At 48.3% G+C, this 23,403-nt stretch overlaps 1 protein-coding gene across 5 annotated transcripts in view; it reads right to left on the bottom strand.

The window, feature by feature from the left end:
- Positions 1-14,335, bottom strand: part of LOC144174492 (dachshund homolog 1-like) — a 67,868-nt gene extending 53,533 nt beyond the window's left edge. For 3 of the 5 annotated variants that reach the window (XM_077703215.1, XM_077703217.1, XM_077703213.1), the window contains exon 1: positions 13,691-14,335. In XM_077703215.1, coding sequence (XP_077559341.1) covers positions 13,691-14,268 — 578 coding nt within the window. In that variant the 5' untranslated portion in view covers positions 14,269-14,335. The remainder of the gene's footprint in view (positions 1-13,690) is intronic. The other 2 variants (XM_077703216.1, XM_077703214.1) reach the window with 1 other exon arrangement.
- Positions 14,336-23,403: the final 9,068 nt, after the last annotated feature.

A 23,403-nucleotide genomic window follows, 5' to 3' on the forward strand; every position in this document is an offset into this window, starting at 1 on the left:
GCAGCTTTCTGCCATGCAACCTGAGTCAAAGATCAAAATCCACATTTCTTCGACCACGTCGGAATGGCGCAACCGAATAGACTTCGGTTACATAATGCGAGAAACCCAAGTTCGATTCCGAACCCGGGAAGGGTTTGTTTGTTGAGTTGCTTGATGTACCTAAACCCATTGTGTAAGTTGGCTTTCCTGCAGTGAGCTTTGGGCGTAACGATGGACGGTACCAGTGACGCATGGAAAGCTTCGATTTAACATACGTATGCTTACTTAAATACGTGCATCATGATGCATCGCCATCGTCATCAGGATGATTTAGATGATAGTGACGATGATGATGATGTGTTATAGGGTGACTGTTCAGAGACCGTCGTGCCCTCTGGCGGTGGAATGGTCTTAACGCTGTACCGGAGGCATGCACGGGAACGGACGTGCGGGGCATAATGACAGATTTCAAAGCCGCGAGCAGCGCGGCGGTGGCCCGCTGGGCGCCAGCAGCCAATGACACGCCGCATTTGGATTCGTAATTTATTTTTCTTGCTCGGTGCACGGGTCGTTCTGGCTCGCGGCGCTCGAAACGAGCGCGCCCAAATGGCCGGTCGCACTCCGCGATTGGTTGCTCCGACAACATCGACACGCACATTGACTCGGAACTGGAAGTGGGGCTCAGGGGGGAGCGAAGTAAGGGGGAGGGAGGGGGAAAGGCGTAGAACAGGAGGAGGCCACTGCGTGAGCGGAATGTGGACGTGTCGCTGCTCTGTACAGTCCCAGCCGACGTGACCGGCAGCATTTCGAACCGAGAACGGCCTCTGCTCGTTTGCTCGTTCGCCTAGCAGAACCACCCGCTCGCGGCGTGCTCACATTTACGAACATCGCCGTTTCCAAAGCAGCAGCAGGAGCGGCCATCTGTACAACGCCGCTGCGTAATGACTGCCTGCGCGAATTACACACCGGACGGGTCATTTCTGTTTGCTACTGCAAGCGCGCTCCCTCTATCATCTCTCTGCGCGCCAAACAAAAGAAACGCAAGAGCGCGTCGGAAGCAAGGCCTGCAGCAGTCGGAAAGGTGAGGGCGACCGTCGGCCAATTTGCCAATTTGCGAGAGTCGTAGTCGCAGTCGTTCCTCCCGGGACGAGTTGCGCCTCGCGCACGCGAAGGGGAGAGAGGGAGAGCGACAGACAGAATTGCAGGCCGGCTGTGTTTCGACTGCAGCGAGCAACGATGATGGCGGGCCGAGAGTTCTGGGTGTGGTTCCAATTGGGGGCTGCGACGGACGCTATATGCGCGCAGCTCGTTTTTCGCGGGCGTACACTCGCGCACACGTGCCCCTATGGGCGGCTTCCATGAGAGTCCCGCACGTGCCCGGTGTCCAATGGTTTGCGAGCGGTCGGAGGGGTATGTCTCCGCTGTGCCGAATGGCCCATGGTGAGCTCCGCAGGAACGCGAAGCGAATTTTATTCGACTGACCACGCGCGCCGAAATCTTGAAAATAAGAGGAATTTCAATCCCGGCCATGAAAAATAATGATTAATGATTAAAACCAATGCACATGCAGCCAGCACACAGGGAAAATTTAGCGAATTTTAGAAGCGCTTGAGCAATAGCTGCTCAGTTCACCGAGCTTCAATTGGAATTGGCGATCGTCCTGTTGTTTGTGACCAGTCCATATATATTTATACTGAGTGTGCTAGGATTGAATTGGATCCTGAGTTCGATCGACAAATGCAGTTTTCAGAAATTGACGCCCTGAAGTTTGCAGACGACTGCGTTACGTTGTGTGTGACCCATTTATTGGTGTGTTAATTGGTCGGATGTAAACTACATGCTACACACACAGGTGCACATATACGCTGGGTGGAAATGAAATTTTCGGTGTCGGGTTATTTCGTGTGTATGCGTTTCTTCGTCGTCGCTATATCAATCAGTCGTTGGAAGAATTTTGCCTATATGCACACCGGTGTATGTTGTCCGAAAACTGCATACAAAAAAGAACTCCTGCGCTCACGCATGCGCACACAATGCGAAATATACGCCGTAAGGCTTGCAAAGTGGGGTATACGAGCCTGATCGAATCGCACAGCGCCTGCAAATCCGCAGACGTTCACCACCGCGCCGCTCCGATGGCACCACCTTCTGGAGGGTGCATGAAGGGTACCAACTATAGCATACTCAACGTACAGAGGTTAACTTAACAATGGACCACTGAAATCAGTGCTCGTTCGACAGTTATGAGCGTATTTCGGGGCAACGCCCGCTTACTTATTGAACTTTTGTTCACAGATCGCTTTAGCTTTTACTCGCTAGGCATATAGTTTTGTGACATCAAAGAATATATTTTTTGAAGGTCAGCAGAAAGTGCTGCCCCGCTCCCCCTTCTCCTTCCCGAGAACTTGCTTCAAAATGCAACAAACCGAGCGGCGAGAAGCACACAAGGTCATGCCAGATATATGCAACCTGCAATTTGGTCACTTCGTTTACGACTAGTCGGACAAAACAAGCAGGGATTGCGGGGATTGTAAACGTTTCTCGTGGAGAGCAGCCGGGCCACGGGAAATTCAAAGCTAGAAGTGCACCCGTCGCGGTGGCTCAGTGGCTAAGGCGTTGCTCTGCTGCGCGCCTGCATGTTCGACCCCGGTTGCGGCGGAAGTTTTTCTGACGGAGGCGAAAAGCGAAAACGCCGATGCGTCGAGATTTCGGTGCACGTCGAAGATCCCCAAAGTTTGCGAAATTAATGCGGAACCCTCTACTACGGCGTGCCTCATAGCTTCGGCGCGTTAAACTTCAATTTACTTCTACTTACCAAAAGCTTCTTAGAAAAAGCTCGTCATCTTCATCTGCGTTACCACAAATTGCACTGCTGCCCATTCCCGCCGCGAGTCTTGTATCGGGTCTTCTGGCGCATGACTCAAAGCACGACCTTCTCACGACTCCGCCGCACCATATGGAGGCCCGTGGGGCTCGCACGTGCGAAGGAGATCGGCCGAGCTGCGTTGCGCGCCAGGAGGCTCCCGTCGTGACCGCCTCGGGGCGATCGACGCTCCTTGTCGATGTCTTCCGCGCGCTTGCTTGCCACGCGGCGCCTCGAGAGCGGCCGGCTACCTCTGGCGGCTGCGCGCGCGCGTGGCACAACGAGAAACCTGACCTTCCTGCGAACGGAGCCGGCGCGCATGCACGGAAGCCACCAGCGCGGCCTGATTGCGAGTAATGTGGCTCGGAGCTCTCGCGAACGGCAGCTCCACCGGCCGGCCAGGCTGCGGCGCTGAAAGAAGTGGACCGTGTAATGGACCCGGTGCCTGTCATCGGGACTATCACGGTGGTCCGTGCGCACCCATCACTCCGGCTGCTTGACGCTGCCAGTAAGAAAATGTGGCTCATGCAAAGCTAGCCGCAAAGGGAAGGCGACGTTTATTGGAGCGAAGTGGCGCGCCTCAGGGGTAACAAAGAACCGAAATCGCAGATCCAAGCACGAGCGGGACGTCTGTAATCATCAGCTTCCCTAAACGATCATCGATAATAGACAGTGCATTATGAGAAAACAGCGCGAACAGAAGAAAGGCGGCTAGTCTAATTCATCGGAAGACTAAATCAAGGTGGAAAACGGTGTTGTCTATGTAACTGTATTATAGGGGTAAAGACGTGGTAAGAGCGGCAACTTTTTAAGAAGAAGAAGAAGACGAAGAAGAAGAAGAAGAATATTGACTCTTGTAAAAGAGGAAGGTTACATGTGAAGATATATCCAAGCGAGGGTCCCATAGTTGATACTGCGCTGGGACCCTCGGTACCCTCTGTTCGCCCGCAACATAACGTCGCCACGTTAGTATCTAACTATAGCGCAGTTATCTTTTTTAAAATTAATAAACATGCTACAATGAGCACCTGCTAATGATTGAGGCGCTAATCAAGGCTAGTTTAAACCACCGCTTTGCGACATCAGTATGCTAAAGTGTTCCGACCGTTCTTGCAGGGTGAACGTCACGCATTCACCTTGCATACACGCAGGTACTCTCACCAGCCGATTTTTCTTGGATGGTCTTTACACGGACCCTTCGCAGCAATATTCCCTTTCTTGCGCGCTGTAGAAAGCGTGCTAGAAAACATTTTCGTAGACAGCAGCTCGCTGTCAACCGCCGTAGGATCAATACGCACGCACAAAAGGCGCTACAGCGATCCAGTTCAGATGTCGCGTCGCGTCGCGTAGACACACACACACGCACGCACGCACGCACGCACGCACGCACGCGCACACACACACACACACACACAACACACACACACACACACACACACACACACACACACACACACACACACACACACACACACACACACACACACACACACACACACACACACACAAAATCATTACCGAGCCAGAGATTGTCAAAACCAGGTTGTTGGTATCGGTCGCCAGAAGCTACAAAACTGGCATCGCGGTGAGCCGGAGTTTCTCATGCCCGGCCCGTGAAAGGCCGCTAAACATTTTAACAGAGTGTAGGCAAGAATGCACTTCATTCAGAAGAAAGCCGCCGCCCCTGAGAAAGGTGACAAGGAAGGAACTTTACCCGAACGAACAAGAAGAAGAAGGAGAGTGAAAAGGAGATGCCAGATTGCGGCGAAACAAAAGCGGCCGTCAGTCAGCGGACGCGAGTTATACACCCTGGGCCTTGTAGTTGCGCGGCATGCGGAGTTGATAGCGAGCCGGCGACCGCCAAGCGAAGCCCGCGTCACGACACCGGCGGAGCGATCACTCGGCGCGAAGAAATGCGCAAGCCGCTCCCATTGTGTTTTCCTCACCGCGGCATGAGACGCCGCGGTTCGTTCGTCGTTGTTTCGCTCTTTCTTTTGCTCCCTTCTCCATCTTTTCTCTTCTTTTTATCCGCTTATCCTTGCTGCTCGGGCCATTGTGTACAGTTTCTCCGACACCGTGCCGGCGTGCGCGAGAAGTTACAGTTTAATGCCGCGCACGCTGGCTTGCACGGTCGAGCGGCTTCTTCGCGGACGCTCGACAAAGAGACGCGTCGTCGGGAGTTTATTGGACGTCCACTCGTCGCGCGGCGACGACAACTCGTCGACAGCATCAATGCATGACGGCTCGCGGGGTCGGTTTCATTCATGTTGTGTAAGCCGCTGTAACATGCGTGAGAATGAAAGGCGTGCGAGGTAGTAATGATATGGGAGCCCCTCGGGTCCGATTCTTTCGCCGCGCTTTTTTATTTTTAATTTCGGGGGGACAACGTTTAAAGAAGGGAAAAAAAAAAGAGAATGGCGCCGTCAGAAAGAAAGGAATGAAAGGTACGCGTTTCATACATTGACACGAGTACCTGAGTACATTAACGCGCTCCCTTGAACACGGACAACTGAGAATTCAGGGGGTGAAAACCATTCCTGCGGAAACGGCTGGCTCAACTGCCGTGGTCCGTGCTCCTGTTCAGGCGAAATGCGACGATGCTCTCCAGCACACGCGCGATATATGAAAAAAAGAACAGGAGAACACGAAAATTCCCCACTCGTACAAGCGCCAAACATCTATGAGTGTTGTGCTCATAGTTTGGGTTGTAATACCTACAATTTTTGAACGGCGGAAGTAATATCAAATAAACGTTGAGGAAATGAATAAAAGACATACTCTAGTTCAAGCGTGCTCTCCTATCACTTGAAAACAGAAGCTAGAAGAAAGATGTATTGTGCTTGCCTACCGACATCGTGTTCATGAACCGGATAACACAAGCGGGTCCGCTAAAGATTAATATCGTTTGTAGGTCACGTTCACTATACTGTCGATCGTAACGAGATTTAGTCAGTTCACGGCCTCATTCATGCTTCATTCATAGATACATCTTTCGCGTGTTCGTCAGCGCCTTCGCGCAACAAGGCATCATTGTTCCTCCCAGACAAACGCTTGTGGAGCCAAGAACAAAACGCATTGTTTTCAATCTGTACACGCGTGCACAATATTTCGCAACAACTGACTCGCGTGCTGGGGATTTCGAATGGCCGGCTCTACTGTTAACTCAAATCAGTTCACTTTTGTCCCGCGTGCGGGCTCCAACGCCGTTCATCCCTTTTCTTTTCTTTTTCTTGGAACCAGCAGTAGGCGTGGTAACAACAATGTGGGCTGCCTCACAAGTCCCGCCGAAAACACGGTTGCGCTTTTATGTGTCTTGCGCTGCGCTCCCGAGCTCGGGGTGTCCATAAATTAGAGCATCTATACGCGCAGACAAAAGACCGGAGGGGTGAAGCTGGAGCGACGAGAGGAAGCGATGTGTATACCTGTTTGCAGGGGTTACACCTTTAAGACGGTGGCGGTTTGCGGCCTGAACGTGATTGACGTGTGCGCCCTTGAGAGCCATCCCCTCCACGGAGAGGCGCGTTTACCGTGCTATACGTCGAGTTACGCTCTCCGTGAAAGGAACGCATTGAAAAACTTCAGCGTTGCGTTCTGTGCGATCCGAACTTTATGCATCCAAGGAACGTCCATGCACGAAGGATTTTTTTGTAGCGTGAGCTACACTGGCCGAGGTTGATCAGTTTCGCGTGGCTCCTGGAGAACCGTGCTGCGCATGCGCGAGGAGCAGTGACGTCTCACGGCGCACAGCTGGTGCGCCTAAGCCGCTATTATAGTGCCTAGAATATAGTAGTACTATGCCGTCGCCGCCGCGACTGGATTGGATTAAATTGGATCGGATTGAATTAGAAATCGTTTTAGTAGCAGTAAGCATGATAATCAGCCAATCATAGACAACCAGAAAACCTAAGAATAGCCACCTGAACCTTAGCTCACGCTGCGTATATCCTGGCATAGCCGAGCCAAGCCACTGCTAATTTTTTTAACCACGGCAGCGTTACCCGGTGACTGAACGCCGATATATCAATACTTTCTGCGCACGCAACATCGGCACTAATGGCTGAACGACTTTTTGTTTGAACCAAAAGATCACACCTTTCAAAGCTGTTTCTCTTCTCGTTGGAAGGCAAACGAGTCCTTGTTTGTTTAGAAATAAATAAATAAAGCTGGCAATTTTCTCTCTTGTTTCCCTTCTATGTTTTCGTGACGCAACACAGCGCGGCACACACTGTGAAGAGGGACCGCCTACAAAGACATTCAAGCGGATGACAGGGATTTCTCAGCATGACGGCTGATCGCCGGACAGGTCGCGATGCCGAGTACCCCAGCAATCTCTGACTTCTGTTGCTGGATGATATGTAAACAGACACCGGCAGCAACAAGGGTAACAGCTATAGCTCTCGCGTTCACACGCATAAATATTCTGACTATACTTGTGAAGCAATGCCAAGCATTGACTGAAATCGCAACTGAAGTCGGAGAACCTGCTCAACAAAGCTGAATGGCGTCATCTTAAAAAAACATGCACTCACCATTATAATTCGGGCACGCATACATTCTACACTCGCATGCACCTTCAAAAAACCGGTTAATCAAGCCCCCGTTTTCTCGCATTCGGAATTCTTCACGCTAATAATTAAGCGACTGCTGCTGTACGGCGAGTCGTACATTTGTATTTACGGCGCCGTAACCTGCCGACAGAGGCCAACTTGCTATAGTGTACCTTGAACTGTCCGGTTTTCATGTATTGGGTGCAGCTCATTTTAAAATTACATAAAAGGAAACAATCGAATTGTTTAATGTCGACAGGTTATACCTTAACAATAAACCACACTTAACCGACTCAATTCTGTAATGTTTTTTTTATGTAAACGAAAATCGTAACAATGAAGACACCACTTCCCATGTTTCGTCACTGCGAAAACGAATTGTCGGAAAACATTCAAAAACGCCTTTTATAAGGATCGCCAACATGAGTTTTCTCCAGAAATGTGTATACAGTCAGCACTTTTTGTAAGTGCTGTTAAAATGCATCAATTCCTTTCTCACAATGCCTGAAGTCGCAAAGAAACGCATAAACAGGCACACGCACACACAAAGTTTTAAAAAATGGGGAAATATGAGAGAACTTTATGTTCATGTTGTTAACCCATGTAATCAACTTACGTAATCAATGACAGAGTTATGCATCGCTTCGATCCGTGTAATCGCCAGAAAAGACTGATGAGGTCCGACCTTTCATTTAAAACAAGATCTTGTTTTCGTTTGGCCTTCATGCAGTTAAAATGCGCGCAGAAGAAGTTACGAGTACATGTACATCTCTCACCTATCTGTCACGTGGCAACGCATGCGAAAACGCATATCGCGTTTAAGCGCTTGTCCGTATTCACTAATAGAATAGCTATCCATTTGATCGCGGATCGCAGTCATTATTGATCTCGTTCCGTCTCAGTCGATTTTTTTATCTCATTTCATTTCGGTATCTTTCCGTGCGTTTCTTTATTGTGGGAAGTAGCAGTGCTAGGTCCCCCAAAACAGCCTAGTTGCTTTTGTTTTTTCAGGAGATCTCGTTTATATCGCAGAATGGGTTATAACCCTTTCTCGGGCCTACATCACGAAGCCCCTCTATACCTCAATTTTCTTGTAAATTCCGCGGCATCTTAGTGGCTGACACCAAGAAGCATAACTGTCTGTTGACGTCTGATGCTGCCGCGCAAGTTCCTCAAGAATATCACTTATGACCCCACACATTTTAGGCGTCATAAGTGAAATTTCGAGTTAGAGTTACCGGACGAGAAGTGTGTTAGAGGACGACCATTTTTGACATAGTCATCAGATTCTGTGCTCTGACCTACCAAGGAGGAATAAAAGCTGAATGTTCTTTTTTTTTTTAGTGAACTTTGCTACGCTGTGTCTTGCACCTTCATATTTGGAATTTAACGCTCCGAAGCTCGGGTACGTCGTGAGGGGGCACTGTGGTTGTAAATTATACTAGTGTTTCTAATGTGCCGTAACAATCAAGGGACTCCTTATCGTTCTTCTGTCAACACAACTGTAACGTACAACAGAAATCTGCTAATTGGAACGCTTTAACGGTTCTCTAGGGTCTAGACCGTTCACCATCGCAACGGTGAAGCAGAAGGCAAGTGTGACACATTTTGTGACGTCTCTCAGACGTGACGTACATGTGCCGTCATAAGTAATTGGAACAAGGATTGGGGAATCATATTTGTCTTGGCATATTCATGATTATTTGTCTTACTGGCTTTATGACGGCCATTACCGGTTTACATGAAGCTTTTTCCTATTAGGGAGGACTTCTTTTAACGCACACCGATGCAGACACGTAGTTTCCGTCAGTAGAAATTCCTGTAAAGTTACAAGACCATGTTGCAATTACTTTCGACGGCACCTGTACATAATTGGCAGCACTGCGTTTCTACCACAAATGCATTTGGTGCGTGCAAGAACTAAACGAAAAAGAAAGAGGGGGGGGGGGCGGTGAAGAAACAAAGCTGGTTCATGACATGTTTTCACATGCATTCGTTATTTCTGTGACTTACCTTCCCCATATTTAAAAGCAAATAAAAAGAAAACGTTATTTGTAGATTTTCTAGAGTGTTTTTCGAAAATTTCTCATTGTGCTCCAGTTTCCGCATGAGGATAAGTGCCGCAAGAACGTCACGCAATCAACCCTGGCTTAACAAGCATTTTGGTGCAACTTTTTTTCTCGCTTTCATTTCGCACCAAAAATTTGATTTGACTTCGCAGAGAGAACGGCACTTTTTTTAAACTTGACTCATAGTTATAATCGCTGGTCTGGTTTGTCAACGCCCAAAACAATTTTTCTTTCTGTGGGTAATGCATTATAACAAATGGCTTCTACATACTTCATAACAAAATAACAAGACCAGGTGCAGCTTTCCCGCTCTTCGAAATTCTTTCAGAAGTGGTTACCCTGAAATTATTTAGTGGCACGCTAAATATTTCCGCACAGATTATATTGAGGGCGAAAGCTTGCTTCGTGCGCAGTTTCAAGCTTAGGACATTGCTCTACCAGGTTTTAGAGCCGTGGAAACTATATCTATTCATATTTCTGCAAAGGATTTTTAGAGTGTTTAGAATATTTCGCACTTAAATGTGCCAAATATTAGTTTCCTGCAACAGTTTTGCTAGGTTCCTGAGCGGCCAAAATTTTGAGCGGGGAAGGTGAGGATAAATTGTCGGGAATAAAATCAAGGAGTATATAAGCAGCTCGATCCTAACAAGACTGGAGTTAACATCGCGATCTATCATCGCAATGGAACTGTAACGTTGGGCCTGACGGCGCGCAAACAACTAACTGAACGCACGTTAAGCTGCGGTTAACGTTAGGCCTAACATAAAGGCGCACGTCTCCGCGCCCTGTGATACGCCAGCTATTCTGTGGCCGGCACATACCCGCGTTCGCAGCCAATGGCAATATCGCGTCCGTTTCATGGCTACGCATATGGGGGAACAACCAGCAAAGCGTTGAAACAGATCGGCGGTACCGCGTTGCTCTGTATGCGGAATATCCAATTACGCGATGACTATAGCACTTGCTTAAAGAGACATAGATGTGAACTTGCCAGACTCCTAATTTACCCTGCATTGTTACACAAGCCCACATGATACATTAATTCATCACATTACGGAAGTCTACTTAATTCTTGCTTAATTCGCAACGCTCAGAAGAATAAAGCCACATTACAGAAGAACAGTAACCTTCGCGACCACCTTCCGAAATATCACAGTGACGTCATATCGGTTAGCGATAGGGGTTTCTTTGGCCACAACACTTTTGTCGCCAAACATATTGATTGTATTTTATTTTACGGTAAATATCGGTCGACCACTTGCTGTTTCCCGCGTATAGTTGAGAAACGCTCAATATGCTTACAACCGAAACTCCACTAATATATGTGGACTACCGAGTTGTCGTCACTGCCGATGTCACCATCCCCGGTATACGGGCGATGGCGCAAGAGAAGCGGCTCCTCTCAGCCCGCTTTCCTCATGAAAAAAAAAAAAAAAATGTTGTAGATTATCGGAGATTACAACAGTTACTTCATCCGGTTGAAGACTATTCTTCCGCCGGACGGAGCAATTAGACAGTTTACATCTCCCTTCAGTGTCCCTTTAAAAAACTCTGTTGGTTAAAATCTCCAGTTGTTCACTACGTCTATACGGGATGAACCTATTTTTATACCCCCGCCGCGGTGGTTATAATAAGTGGCTGAGGCGTTGTGAAGTTGGAGTACGAGGACTCGGGTTCTATGCCAGTCGCAGCTGCCGTTTTTATGATGGAGGCAAAAAACGAAAACGCCCGTGTGTCGAGATTTCTCAGCATGTTAAAGCAGCTCACCGTGGGATATGGGTTACGGTGCGCCCTGTAGCCTTAAGGTATACCTTCGGCGCGTAAAACTTCCAAAGTTGATTTTTTAAACTTAATTTTATACAAATGCTTTCTCATTGCGCATCTTGAATGTCCGGTGAGCCAGGAAAATTTAAATTGTCATTTAACATTTATCCAAAAATGCATCGTCGCTATTTTCTTACATCCGCTGTTTCGTAATGTAGCCCTCCCTCGTCTCCATTTCTTGTTATCGTGCAGTAATCGTAACACAAAAACTTTTTTTAGGTCGCGGATCTGACGCTTTACACTGCAGTAGAAATGGGCGTTTTCGATTTGCGGGAGAGGTGAAAATGAAGCGTGGACGCATGGTTGTGCTCGGAAATTTTTACACGGTGGAAAACACAAACAAAAACAAACCATGAGCATATATAAGAAAGCACAATGATGACAGTTTTTACGGGACTAACATAATATATGACCTGTCTGTGAGGTCACCCTTTTGCGAATTAGTGCAGACATACGTTATTCCGGAATACTTTAACCATCCGTCAGTGAGCTTGTACCAAAAAACGAAGTGAACAAGCAGAGGATGCATTCTGAACAACTAAATAAAAAATGTGGCTGCGCGGGTAAACGGAGAGAGAGAATAGAAGAATAAAGTTGAAAAATCTATGAAGCCGACAAAGCCGCACCGCGAATAGCTTTACAGGTTTCGACACAAAGATAAGCGCTGCCGCCGTCACTGTTTTTGACCGTACGTGTCTCCCTTTATTTACATGGTCGAGGGTAGGTGGCAACTTGGACTTCAGTTACGTCAAACCGTCAATGTTTCAATGTTATTCCCTTCGTTTTACGTTCTTACCTGCACCTTTTGATTCTTCTAAACCTTGAAAAATTTCGGACTGCGTTGCTCATGCGCTGTTTCATCGTATTATCGATTGCACCAATTAGTGCTCCGCCAGCCTGCACAGTCCGATCGTAAAATAGGTGCACCAAATACGAAGAATTTGAAAATGTGCGTGTGCACCGCGCTTTTTAAAAAAAACTCTGTTTAAGAAAATGCTACCCAAGATAAATTGATGAGATAAGCACATTAACGTTCATATCGACCAATCACAAAACTGCTACACAAGTTCTCTTGACGGACCACAGACTTCAAATCGTAAAAAAGGGTATAATAAATATCGATGTGTTACCTTTCAAATAGCTACATGGATGAGTGAAATGCTTGAACAGCATGTGACGCACAATTCACATCCCAAAACGAAGCAAAAGAAACAAAATCTGGTTTTGATCACACCCGAAAATGGGAAACTTATTGGAGTGATTTTACATTGTTTTCGGGTCGCCGAATATGATTATTTAGGAAGCGATTAGATTTGCTCCCAACGAGCGAACGTGAGCGTAAATGTGCGGAAAAGGGCGTTTGTTTCCGGAACTAGAAAATCAACATCAATGCCGTGAATATGTCAATAATACATAGTGTCGCGTTTTTCTTCCCCCATTTCTTTATTTATTGCTTAATGCCAATTAAGAGAACATACTGCTTCTGTAAGAAATAATACCCCTGGGTCATATTTCATTGAACAGATATGCAGGCTGGCTACCGGACAATACGCACGTGATAGCTGTAGTTAGCAAACTTCGGAGAGCATAAAAATGGGTGCCGTTTGAAAATACATATCGTCGGGTGCGCATGCACCCATGTCATGTAAAATTTGGTGCTTCCTGCGGTTTGGTTTTGCCTGAGCCTTAAAACAGAACAGGACTTAACAGATTGTTTCCAGAGTTGTGAGACGCATTTTCTTTCTGTCGTAATTTGCAGTGCCTATAGAAAGAAAGGAAAGTAAGATGCCTGATAAATATTTTAAATAGAGAAAATACTTTAACAAACCTTACAAGCTAAAAACGAACCAACAGTTTTCCTCCACTTCTTCGAGATATCAAGACTATCAAGATCTATTTTAACGAGCGCTGCAACTTGGAAATCTTGAAGCAATGTAGCGTTTTTCAAGGCGTTCCTGTACAATTTACGCGCTGCAACTTGGAAATCTTGAAGCAATGTAGCGTTTTTCAAGGCGTTCCTGTACAATTTACGTGCAGACCCGCTCCCGCCAATAACGCAGAAAACGGAAAACCCCTAAATAGTCTAACACACAAGCACATGGAACAAAATAAAAAGAAAACGATTCGATTAGGAGCCAGGCAAAGTTGCACGAATACGACTGGAAGCTGGTAAAATGGTACACAGCATCTCAAAGAACACCCACTGTTATGATCCACCAAACGACACACATGCAAAATAACACCAAAAAGGAAAAATCGGGCTACGAGGGCCGGAAGAGCAGAAAGGAGAGGGGGGGGGGGGGGGAAGTGCACGACACCGTACGGACAGGGAGCTGCAGGCGGCTGGGGCACTCCACGGGTGCAACCACAGAGACGGGGCCAAGAGAGAGAGAGGTAGTGAAACGAACCCGAGCGCAAGGCAGCGTCCTGACCTGGCAGTGGTGCAGTCCTTGTAGAGCGAGTCGAAGTCCTTGCACGAGAGCAGCTTGCAGCGGTTCACGCCGGGCTGGATGGCGCCCAGTCCGCGCAGCACGCGCACCTGCTCCACGTTGCACACGATGGGGCTGATGCCCAGTCGCTTCAGCTTGGTGTAGACCGTGTGCAGACCGCCCACCAGGTGCTTGAGGAAGAGCTCGAACGCCTGCGGCAGGCACAGCAGGTACTCGCCGCGGTACGCGAACGCCGCGATCTTCTCGCCGCGGTACTCGATCAGGCGGCAGTCGGTCGCGTCGGCCGCCACCGAGCGCGACGGGCTCTTGAGGCGCGCAGAGGACAGCGGGTCCAGGCCCCCGCGGAAGCCGTTGATCACCGAGCAGAACTGGTCGCAGAGCGCGGCCGCGTTGAACGCGGGGGGCAGCGGGGGCGGAAGCTCGGGCCCGCCGCACGGGGACGAGTCGCGGCTGTCGCCCAGGTACGACGAGGACGGCGGCCCACCGCCCAGGGACAGGTTCTCCGGCATCAGCGCGGCAGCATCGGTCGATGCCATGTTCGGCGCGGCCCGGTCCGCACTCGACTAAGCGGCCCGCGAGTGGTGGTCGCGACTCGTGCGCTGTCGCCGCTGGCCGGGGGTGCGCCCGAGAGAAGGAGCCCGGCGCTGGTGTGGGAGAGGGCTCCCGGAGAGTGGCGCCGGCTGGCGGAAACTCGCGAGGACGCGCGCACCGTCTCCCCATTGGTCGCTGCTACCGCTGCTGCCGGTCGTCGGCTCTGGTCGAGGGCACGTCCGTAAACAGTCGACAGGTGCTGGTCGACAGCGCAGGACACGCCGGACGACGCCGCTGCCCGCAGTCGTAAGAAGCAGGGCAAACGCAGCCGAAAGCGGAGTTCAACTTTAAACCAACCGGGATATCTGAACATTCAGGAACAGAGTCTTATGTTGCTTAAAATACTTCCGCTGCTCAACAGGTATGCCAGCCACACGCGAGCCTCCTTAAAATGCTGCTTCTTCAGTGCCGCGAGTCAAGACTCACTGCTTGGAGGTGTAGTGGGGATTATGGTCACCCATTTAAACTGGAGCAGTTTAAAGTGAGACTGGACCACCCCTAACGCCCTTCTCTATCCCGTTTTTAGGATTACGCCTTATTCTGAAACGTATAGTTTTATCCTTAATTATTTATTTTGTTTTCAGTGCCCATAAAAATCACCCGGTATGTGATCACGGCAGCGGTGTGTAATGAAGGAACACAAAACTGGACGGCAGAAACAATAGCCTAACGAATCGAACATAACTCGCAGAACTAACTCGCGCAATAATGCTTAAGATGTGAAATATCTTAAGCATTATTGCGTCCTCGTATCTTACTGAGCACCTATAGGGTGGACTACAATAGTTAAGGCGCATAAAGCGCACCTAACGTCAAATATTTTGCTTATGCTTGGGTATTTACTCTGCCAAACAGGGAACACAAATTAAATGAATCAGTGACGACGTAAATGACGAGGTATTTACTCCACCAACCAGTGGACAGAATAAAAGTAAACCAATGATGACATAAATGCCGAGGTGTTTATTCCGCCAACCAGTGGACAGAAATTAAATGAACCAGTGATGCCATTCTAAATGTCGGCATAGCTACTCAGCCAACCAGTGAACAGCAATCAAATGAACCAGTCATGATATAAATGCCGAGGTATTTACTCCGCCAACCAGGGAACAGAAATGAAATGAATCAATGATGTCATTCTAAATGCCGCGGTATTTACTCGGCCGACCGGTGAACAGAAATGAAATAAACCAGTGGTAACAATGTAAATGCCGGAGTGTTTACTCAGCCAACCAATGAACAGCAATTAAATGAACCATTGATGATATTATAGATACCACGGTATTTACTCCGCCAACCAGTGAGCAGCAATTAAATGAACAAGTGGCGATAAGTGCCGAGGTACTGACTCCGCTAACCAGATAACAAAAATCAAATGAATGCCGGCGGTGATGATATTGCCACTGATGAATGCCAGTGATGATATGATAAATGCCGAGGTACTTACCCCGTCAACCAGTGACCAGAAATAAATAAACCAGTGGGGACATTGCAAATGCCAGGATATTTACTCCGCCGAACAGTGAACAGAAATTAAATGAACTGGAGATGAGATATTTGCAAAAAGAGGGAGGAGGATTGTTCCGTTTATTTGCCCCGTGCGCGAAGGAAGCATATCAGGGACTTCCGTTCCCGTACATGTGTAGTGCACACTTGCTGGCAACGCACCGTACAGTTCACGTTTGTTATTACAAGTGCTTCCTCAAGACTTTTGCGTAGCTGCGGTGGTATAACAATTGAGTTCGGAGAACGTGCTACACGCTTCTACTGAAGTTTCTACACAAAACCTAACTAAATGCTTTCCTGTATAGTCCTGCCATACCATTAAACGGCTCTTTTTGATTTCCTTATTACATGTGACCTTGGTGACCACGGTTTTCCTTAATTTCCTACCTCATTTTCTTTTCCGTTCTTAACGTCTCCCTTCATAAGCCACGCGGCAAAATCACAAATAATAAAAAAAGAGGGAATGAAACGAAAAGAAGCATAACACGAAGAACTGGCCTGCATAGAGTTGTACCACTATTCGTGAAAGCCTTAGCAATTTTGGGCATCATGCGCTGTTTCCTTCGCGTTTACAGAGTTTGAAACCGAAGTCATGGACAGCATTCTATATGGAAACGCAAGATTGCAATAATGCCGCAAGGGCTCCGCATTAAAATAGTGGCAGTGTGGTTGCGTGGTTTGATTTACAAAAAGATATCCTTAGATGCTTAGTTAGGCTCGATTGATAGACTAATTAGGGGTTTAACGTGCCGGCGCTACAGGGGCGATAAGGCGCGCCGTAGTGCTCTGGATTAAGTTTGACCACCAGGCCAAACGTCAAGACCAGGTCAACACTTTTCGGCCCCATCAAAGAATGGGCCACCGTGGCCGAGAATCGAACTCGCGTCCTTGGATAAATTATTTTCAGAAATTATCACTGCACTATTAGCAAACGGTATAATTCATGCATACACGCTGTCAATTCAACTGTCAATATGTCAATATGTCGCAGTTATAGGAAGGAATAAAAGTAAAGGAAAGGCAGGAATGTCAACCAGGCTGTGACCTAGTTTGCTATCCTACACGTGGGGAAGGGGAACAATGGGAAAAAAGACGAAAACAGTAAGGACAGAGCGTAAAGAGGTGTGATCAGCGTTACGACACGATAGGCGATATGTCCCTGGAAGGACAATATACATCTCCAGCAAATGCTAACCGAACACTTCCTGAATCCTGCGCCTATAAGACACTGTAGAGACTGTGAGAAACATAAATTCCGACGTTTTTTGAGAGAGCAGCTGCTACCAGCATTGTTCATAATAGATTTTGAGTGAACCTATAGCCTGCTTGCAGCAGATGCGCGTGTGCGTTCACTGGGGGAAACAAATCACGCGCGTGCGTGTTTTATCTACATACGACTCCGTGTTTCAGCGGTCCTCCAGCTTCCTGGGCGTTCTTGAAGCGTTTAAAGCAAAACAGCGTGAAAATGGCGCCTAACACTAAACGAAGAAAAAGAAAACCAGGAGGTGGACGCCCCCATTTATTGATCAAAACGCAGGAGGAAGTAACCGCCAGCAGGCGACAGGCGTGATGACACACTCTTTCTCCGAGCTGACAGGCCACCGATAGCGAGGAAGGGCAGAAAAGAACAGATCCTCAAAATTCAGTGCCCTGTCCGGTGAAGACCCGTCGATGGCCCGGTTTCGAGCGGTCGTATAGCGGGGACTCCCCGGCGCGGCGGCCGCTCCGTTGCATTTGACGGCACGTTATATTGCTCGTGTCGCCTAGCTGACGCTTGGCGGGATGCTTGAAAGAAATATGCTGTTCGACAAGCCGGAAGTGACTACATTTCACGCTTCCGCGAATACGGGACCGATAAATGCAGCGCGCGCTTGAAACAAGGACGGACTGTCTGGTGGAAGAATGAACAGATTTGAGATAGGAAATACAGGCATGCATTAATATATGGTGACAGAAGTTGTACGTTTTTTTAACTAGCACTGTAATTGGGACTGCGTGGATAATTAGAGAAATCTAATGAAATGCTCCTCGCCTTCACGGAGAACAATTATGTCTAAATTGTTTTGTTGTTGTTTTGTTCTTGTTTCGCCTGTATCTTCTGTCTTTTAAGTTACATTTTTGATGCATACAAGAGCAAGAAATCATTAAAAACGAATCCGCTTCGTGTCATCTCAGTTTACATGAAGCCTTATACTTTGTGCTACCTGCGAGTAAGTGTGCGGGCGAAATACGAGTGGTGGCGGGTAAAGACGTTTATCGGAGCCGAGTAGGAGGATGTGGACTCAAAAATAATGGAAAAAAAAAAGTGGGCGGCGACTTCTCATTCCATAACTGAGGCCGTGGGCTAGCGCCACTGCTGGTGCCGGATTGTCCAACTATACAGTATTCCTGCTCTTCAAGCCGTGAGCTGGTCTGCCCAGTCTTTCACTTCTTTCGGAAAGGGAAAGGTGGGGCAGGGAGCGGGTGGTGGGGGCATCCCTGTACAAAGTGATACCCCGTACGTCGCAGGTCCCCGGATCAGGCATCGACGCCAAGTAGTGGAACGAAAATCGCATACCCACTTTAGAGCGGTAACTTAACATACAATAATAAAATCTGCCTGAAATGAAATATCAATTTTCCGACTTCCTTTCATTCTTAGCGGGAATTAATGTAGGGCAGCAGAAAAAAAAAAAAAAAAACTAAAACAAGTTGGGCATTGCGGCGCTCTTAAAACCATCCGCGTGGAAATCACGACTGCACCATTCGAAGGGTCTTTCGGCCAGCGTACAAACCTCAAAGTCTCGAAAAGGAGCCACCCGATACAACGCAGCGATTGATTTCCGAGAAAGACCCATTCCATAGATGTGCGCACTCAAACTGCCAACCTTTCCCATCCCTCGCGTGAGCATCGAGGAACCGCAGAGACGGAGGGCGAGGAGGAAGAGGAGGAGAGAGGAGATATCCGGCACAGGACGCGGCACGCGAGAAGAAGCCCGCAGAAACAGACTCTCAGAGCAGATGGCCGCCGTAGATTCTGTTGTTAAAATGAATTAGCAAAGCTCCCCCTTCTGCTTTTGTATTTTAATTTCTTTAACCGACGTACAGACGTCCGGCGGCCCCTGTGCCCGCGGGACTTTTATGACGGGAATCGAGAGCGAAAACCGACGGGATACGTACCTACAAGGTTGGCGCGGCCGTCGCGTCCGGCTTGGAGGAGCGAGAACGAGCGACCTTTTTTGCCGGCCCGCTTTTACGATTGTACTCCGCGTCGTCGAGTGGCCGTTCAAGCGGAGCGCGCCGCAGGTCGGCTTGGCTTGGCCCCGGTCTCGGCCGTAATGGGGAATCCGGCTGGCCGGTCTTATTGCCGCACACCGCCTCCACCGCGGAGTCTCTCGAGCGTTTTGTGGGCTATCGCGTCTATTACGTGAAATAGAGCCTCTTCAGCTCCGTCCATGTTTTTGAGCCTGTATTCGAGAACGAAGTTTTACTTTGAAGCAAGCATAAAACAAAAATTTGAAGAGCTCTGTCGTGCGTGCGTGCCTGCGTGCGTGCGTGTGCGCTCGTTCGATTCCCCGCCGTCGAGGCTGTTTTTGTATAGTTGAAGGGGAAAACGACTGCGGCCGTGTATTCAACTTTTGATGCAGGTGAAAAAAATTCCTGGTGGCCCGAATAAAATTGTGAGCTGGGTATAAAACTGTTTTTACTCCAATCGGTACATCGCAGACGCCTTCATCATCATCATCATCACCCTATCTATGTCCACTGCAGGTTGAAGTCCTGTCCCCCCATGATAGCAACCACTCACATTTCACACTGTACGAATCCATTATTTTCCCCCGAAATTCGTTCATTTCATTCACAGGCGGTCGTTGTTATCCCTCCATGAAATTATGCGAATGTCCCTGCTCTGGTCCCTTCAGTCGGTATCCATTGTGTAGCTCCCCAGGTGGTCAAAATCAATTCGGAACCCTCCACTACGACACGCCTTATCGCCTGCGTTGCGTCGGCGTGTTAAACCCTACGATCAATCAATCAATCAATCAATCAATCAATCAATCAATCAATCAATCAATCAATCAATCAATCAATCAATCAATCAATCAATCAATCAATCAATCAATCAATCAATCAATCATTGTGTACTTTTCATGGATAACAGCTAGTGCTTCTGTGCCATTTTGGTATACTCTGTCCTTGCGTGTTTGCACTTTCATGCAAATTAAATCTACAGCCACTCGTCCGAATCGCTATGGCACATTATACTCTGATGGCCCATGTGTCGTCAGTTTTCCGCATAATATGCTCCTACCTGACTCCACTTTTAAAGAGAAGCTTCTATGCCTCACTGTTGGCGTCGGTCGCCCGTGTAAGAACGCACTGCAGGAAAGCCAACTTCACTCAGTGGGTTTTACAAAACGTTGATGATGATAAGCGAAGCCACTTCAAGCGCACCAAGAAGAAAAAAATGCGCTTCCCGTCGTCGGAATCTAACCTGGCTTCCTCGCCGCCGTCTATCTGACTGCGCCATTCCGACACGGTCGAAGCAGTGCGGATTTTTGACTTTGACTTTGTGCATGGGAGAGAGCTTCGCGTTTTTAACCATCTTTCTCCTAGGAAAGGGGCTTTGATTCATTTGTCTTAGTTTGAGCTAGGGTGTCTTCTAATTAAGCTTTCTCCCTAATCAAGGACGATCGTTTAGCGTTGCTCGAGTCATTCTCTCTTCCCTTGCTCGTTGGGCTGACTTCAGTTTTCTTAAAAATTGTTTATCACGCATTGGTTGTATACTTTCAACGCATAAGTATTCTCTGGTGACCACACGCACGCACGCACGCACGCACGCACACACACGCACACACACACACACGCACGCACGCACACACACACACACGCACGCACACACGCACGCACGCACGCACGCACACACACACGCACACACACGCAAGCACACACACACACGCACGCACGCACACACACGCGCACGCACGCACACGCACACACACACACACACACACACGCACGCACGCGCACACGCACGCGCACGCACACGCACAAACGTGGTGCTTTTAGCGTGAAATCTTGTATGATGTACAAAATAAGCGCGCAATTTGTCAAGCAAACACGTGTAATTGTTGCAACAAACTAAACAACATTCCTCGGGGCACCGAAGTCTGCTTACGCGCTTTCTAGGCGAAAGCATTATGGCTTCCTCTGGCGATACTTATCAAATACTACTTTAGTGCAACGTTATGTTCGCGTCTTTTTCTTCGATTTTTTTTCTTTGACGTTTGGCGCAAAATACTTCCCCAGGCACACAGGTGACGCTTCGCTCCACGGCTGTCCCAGAATCAGAGTTCTTTCTGGCTGGCATGCACCTGTTATAATCACGTGCCGCCACGTTCAACTGTATCTCACAAGCCTAACCCTTCCTTTTCTCCCCTCCCTTTTCTTTACCTGCGGTACACTAGTGGTGCAGGGAGGGAGTCGTCTTCTCTGTCACGACTCCCTGTCACGCGATGTGACTGCAGCCCCGCACGAACTATAGGACAACTCCTGCGCCGCCGCTCGACCTGCTGCGGTTGAGCTGTGGGAACGCCCCCGGAGACCCGGCTTAAATTAACTTACGAACTCATGTGTGGTTTTTATTTACTCTATTCAGCGACGGCAATTATTTTGTACCCGACACCGACAACCACAATAACGCAGGTTTTTCGAAGAGTAGGGCATTTAATTCTTTCGCCTTAAAACATGCAAGAAAGAGAGAACCAAGTTTTACTGAGCACTTAGTAAAGGTTAGTGCGCGTAGGCACCAGACAGGGTGTAACCCTCTTTTCAGGTCCCATATGTGTCCAGCAGCTCCTGGCCCCTAGCCGACGCAGGACACGATGCGCTAGCAATGCATTTGTGCACAATAAGAAAGCCAACTTTATAAGACTATATGTGCGTTGTTTTTTTTAGTTTACATGGAATTCTTTATCCTTTGATATGAAACGCTTACATAACCCCAGTAAAATATCTTTCAAACAATTCATGGGTGTATAACGGTGGAGCCAACAGAAGCCAACTGTGTAGTTGAGGTGTTAGTCGTTAGCATTAGTCGTTTAGGCACACAGGTAGTATAGCAGTTTACTGTTAATTACTTGAGAGAAGAATTCTTGGAATTCCCCCTGGTCCATTGTTATTTACACCCTGTTTCCATCTAGTGGCTTAAATTAGCGCTGACCAATCGTCCCAGATTGTCATATACGCCCACCTCTTCTAGTTTGTCACCACCTAAAATGAAGTAAAAGCTTTGTGTATGTTTAACATTACTATACAATCAGAAAGTAATACACAAAACAAGGAAATCAACGTAGAAGGAAAAGCAAAAGGTGATTATTTTAGTGCCTTGCAATGGCGCCCGCAATTGTAGGACCGTATAGGTAATAAGAAGCCGACAAGCGCACCCCCACGCGAAAAAACGCAGACAGCGGCCGGACTGGAGAGGCGAGCGGGTTCACGCCCGCGCGTCTCTTCAGTCAGGCCGTGGGCAGAGATATAAAAAAAACCCAGGTGCTTGGTTCGCAGACAGAATTTTTAGAAGTTTTGTTTCGAAAATCGCGTGTTGATTTTGAGGTGTAGTTTCTATTCGACATCGTTCGAAATCCTCACCCTCCGATGAATGTTTCGAGGGCCACAGCTGCGGTTTGTTTTAAGAACGGACCGCTGCCCGAAATTGACGGCAAGAGTTTGGAGGAAAGCGCGCAGGCCTCGTTCGTACGCCCTGCCATGCACGCGTCGCCACGCGGTGTCTGTTTTGCCTCTCGCTCCCGCATGCGTTTTCGGCTTCTCCTCCGTGCGCGCATATCTGCGTGTCACGGGCTGAGTGGAGCGCAAACATCGGTCGTTTCCCACTGTGGACATTTCCAGTTAGAAAACCCTCGGATGCATAGTGCGGCGAAAATCCATCGCTGCTATAGCACGGCCCATGAGCAACGCTGCACCGCTCTATTCCTCCAAATTTAAAAGTGCCTCTTCTCTCCCCTCTTCTCGCGCTGCTATTTTTGACGTCCCTAATATGTGTACAACTTTTTAAGTACCTTTCAGTTCTGGCGGTACGTTGACCGGTATCTGCACGTGCTGTTGGACGCGCAAAAAAGGAGGGAGGGGGAGTGATGTTGAAACTTGCTATTTATCGCTTTTCTTTCACCTCTTTCGGCTGCTGTGGAGGCTTTCTATACCTTCAGGTTTACACCGGGCAGCACTGTATTGGGCAATTCATAAAGGGTATAAATCTATCAAACAAGCGGACATGAAAAAGCTCTGTATCGATTGATTATGAGGTTGAACGCGCCGACGCAACGCAGGCGATGAGGCACGCCGTAGTCGAGGTCTCAGGATTAATTTTGACCACAAGCGGATCTTTAACGTGCGCCGAAATCTCGAACACAAGGGCGTTTTTACTTTTCGCCTCCATCAGAAAAGCGACCGCCTCGGCCGGGAATCGAACCCTCGACCTCGTGCTCAGCAGCACAACGCCTTAGCCACTGAGCCACCGTGGCGGGTGGCTCTGCTTTGAAGCTCTGCATTTTGTTTGTCAACTGAAATGAAATCAA

The sequence above is a fragment of the Haemaphysalis longicornis genome, unplaced genomic scaffold, assembly GCF_048455015.1.
Source record: "Haemaphysalis longicornis isolate Haplotype H1 unplaced genomic scaffold, Haemaphysalis longicornis Haplotype H1 scaffold_3, whole genome shotgun sequence".
Lineage (NCBI taxonomy): Eukaryota > Metazoa > Arthropoda > Arachnida > Ixodida > Ixodidae > Haemaphysalis > Haemaphysalis longicornis.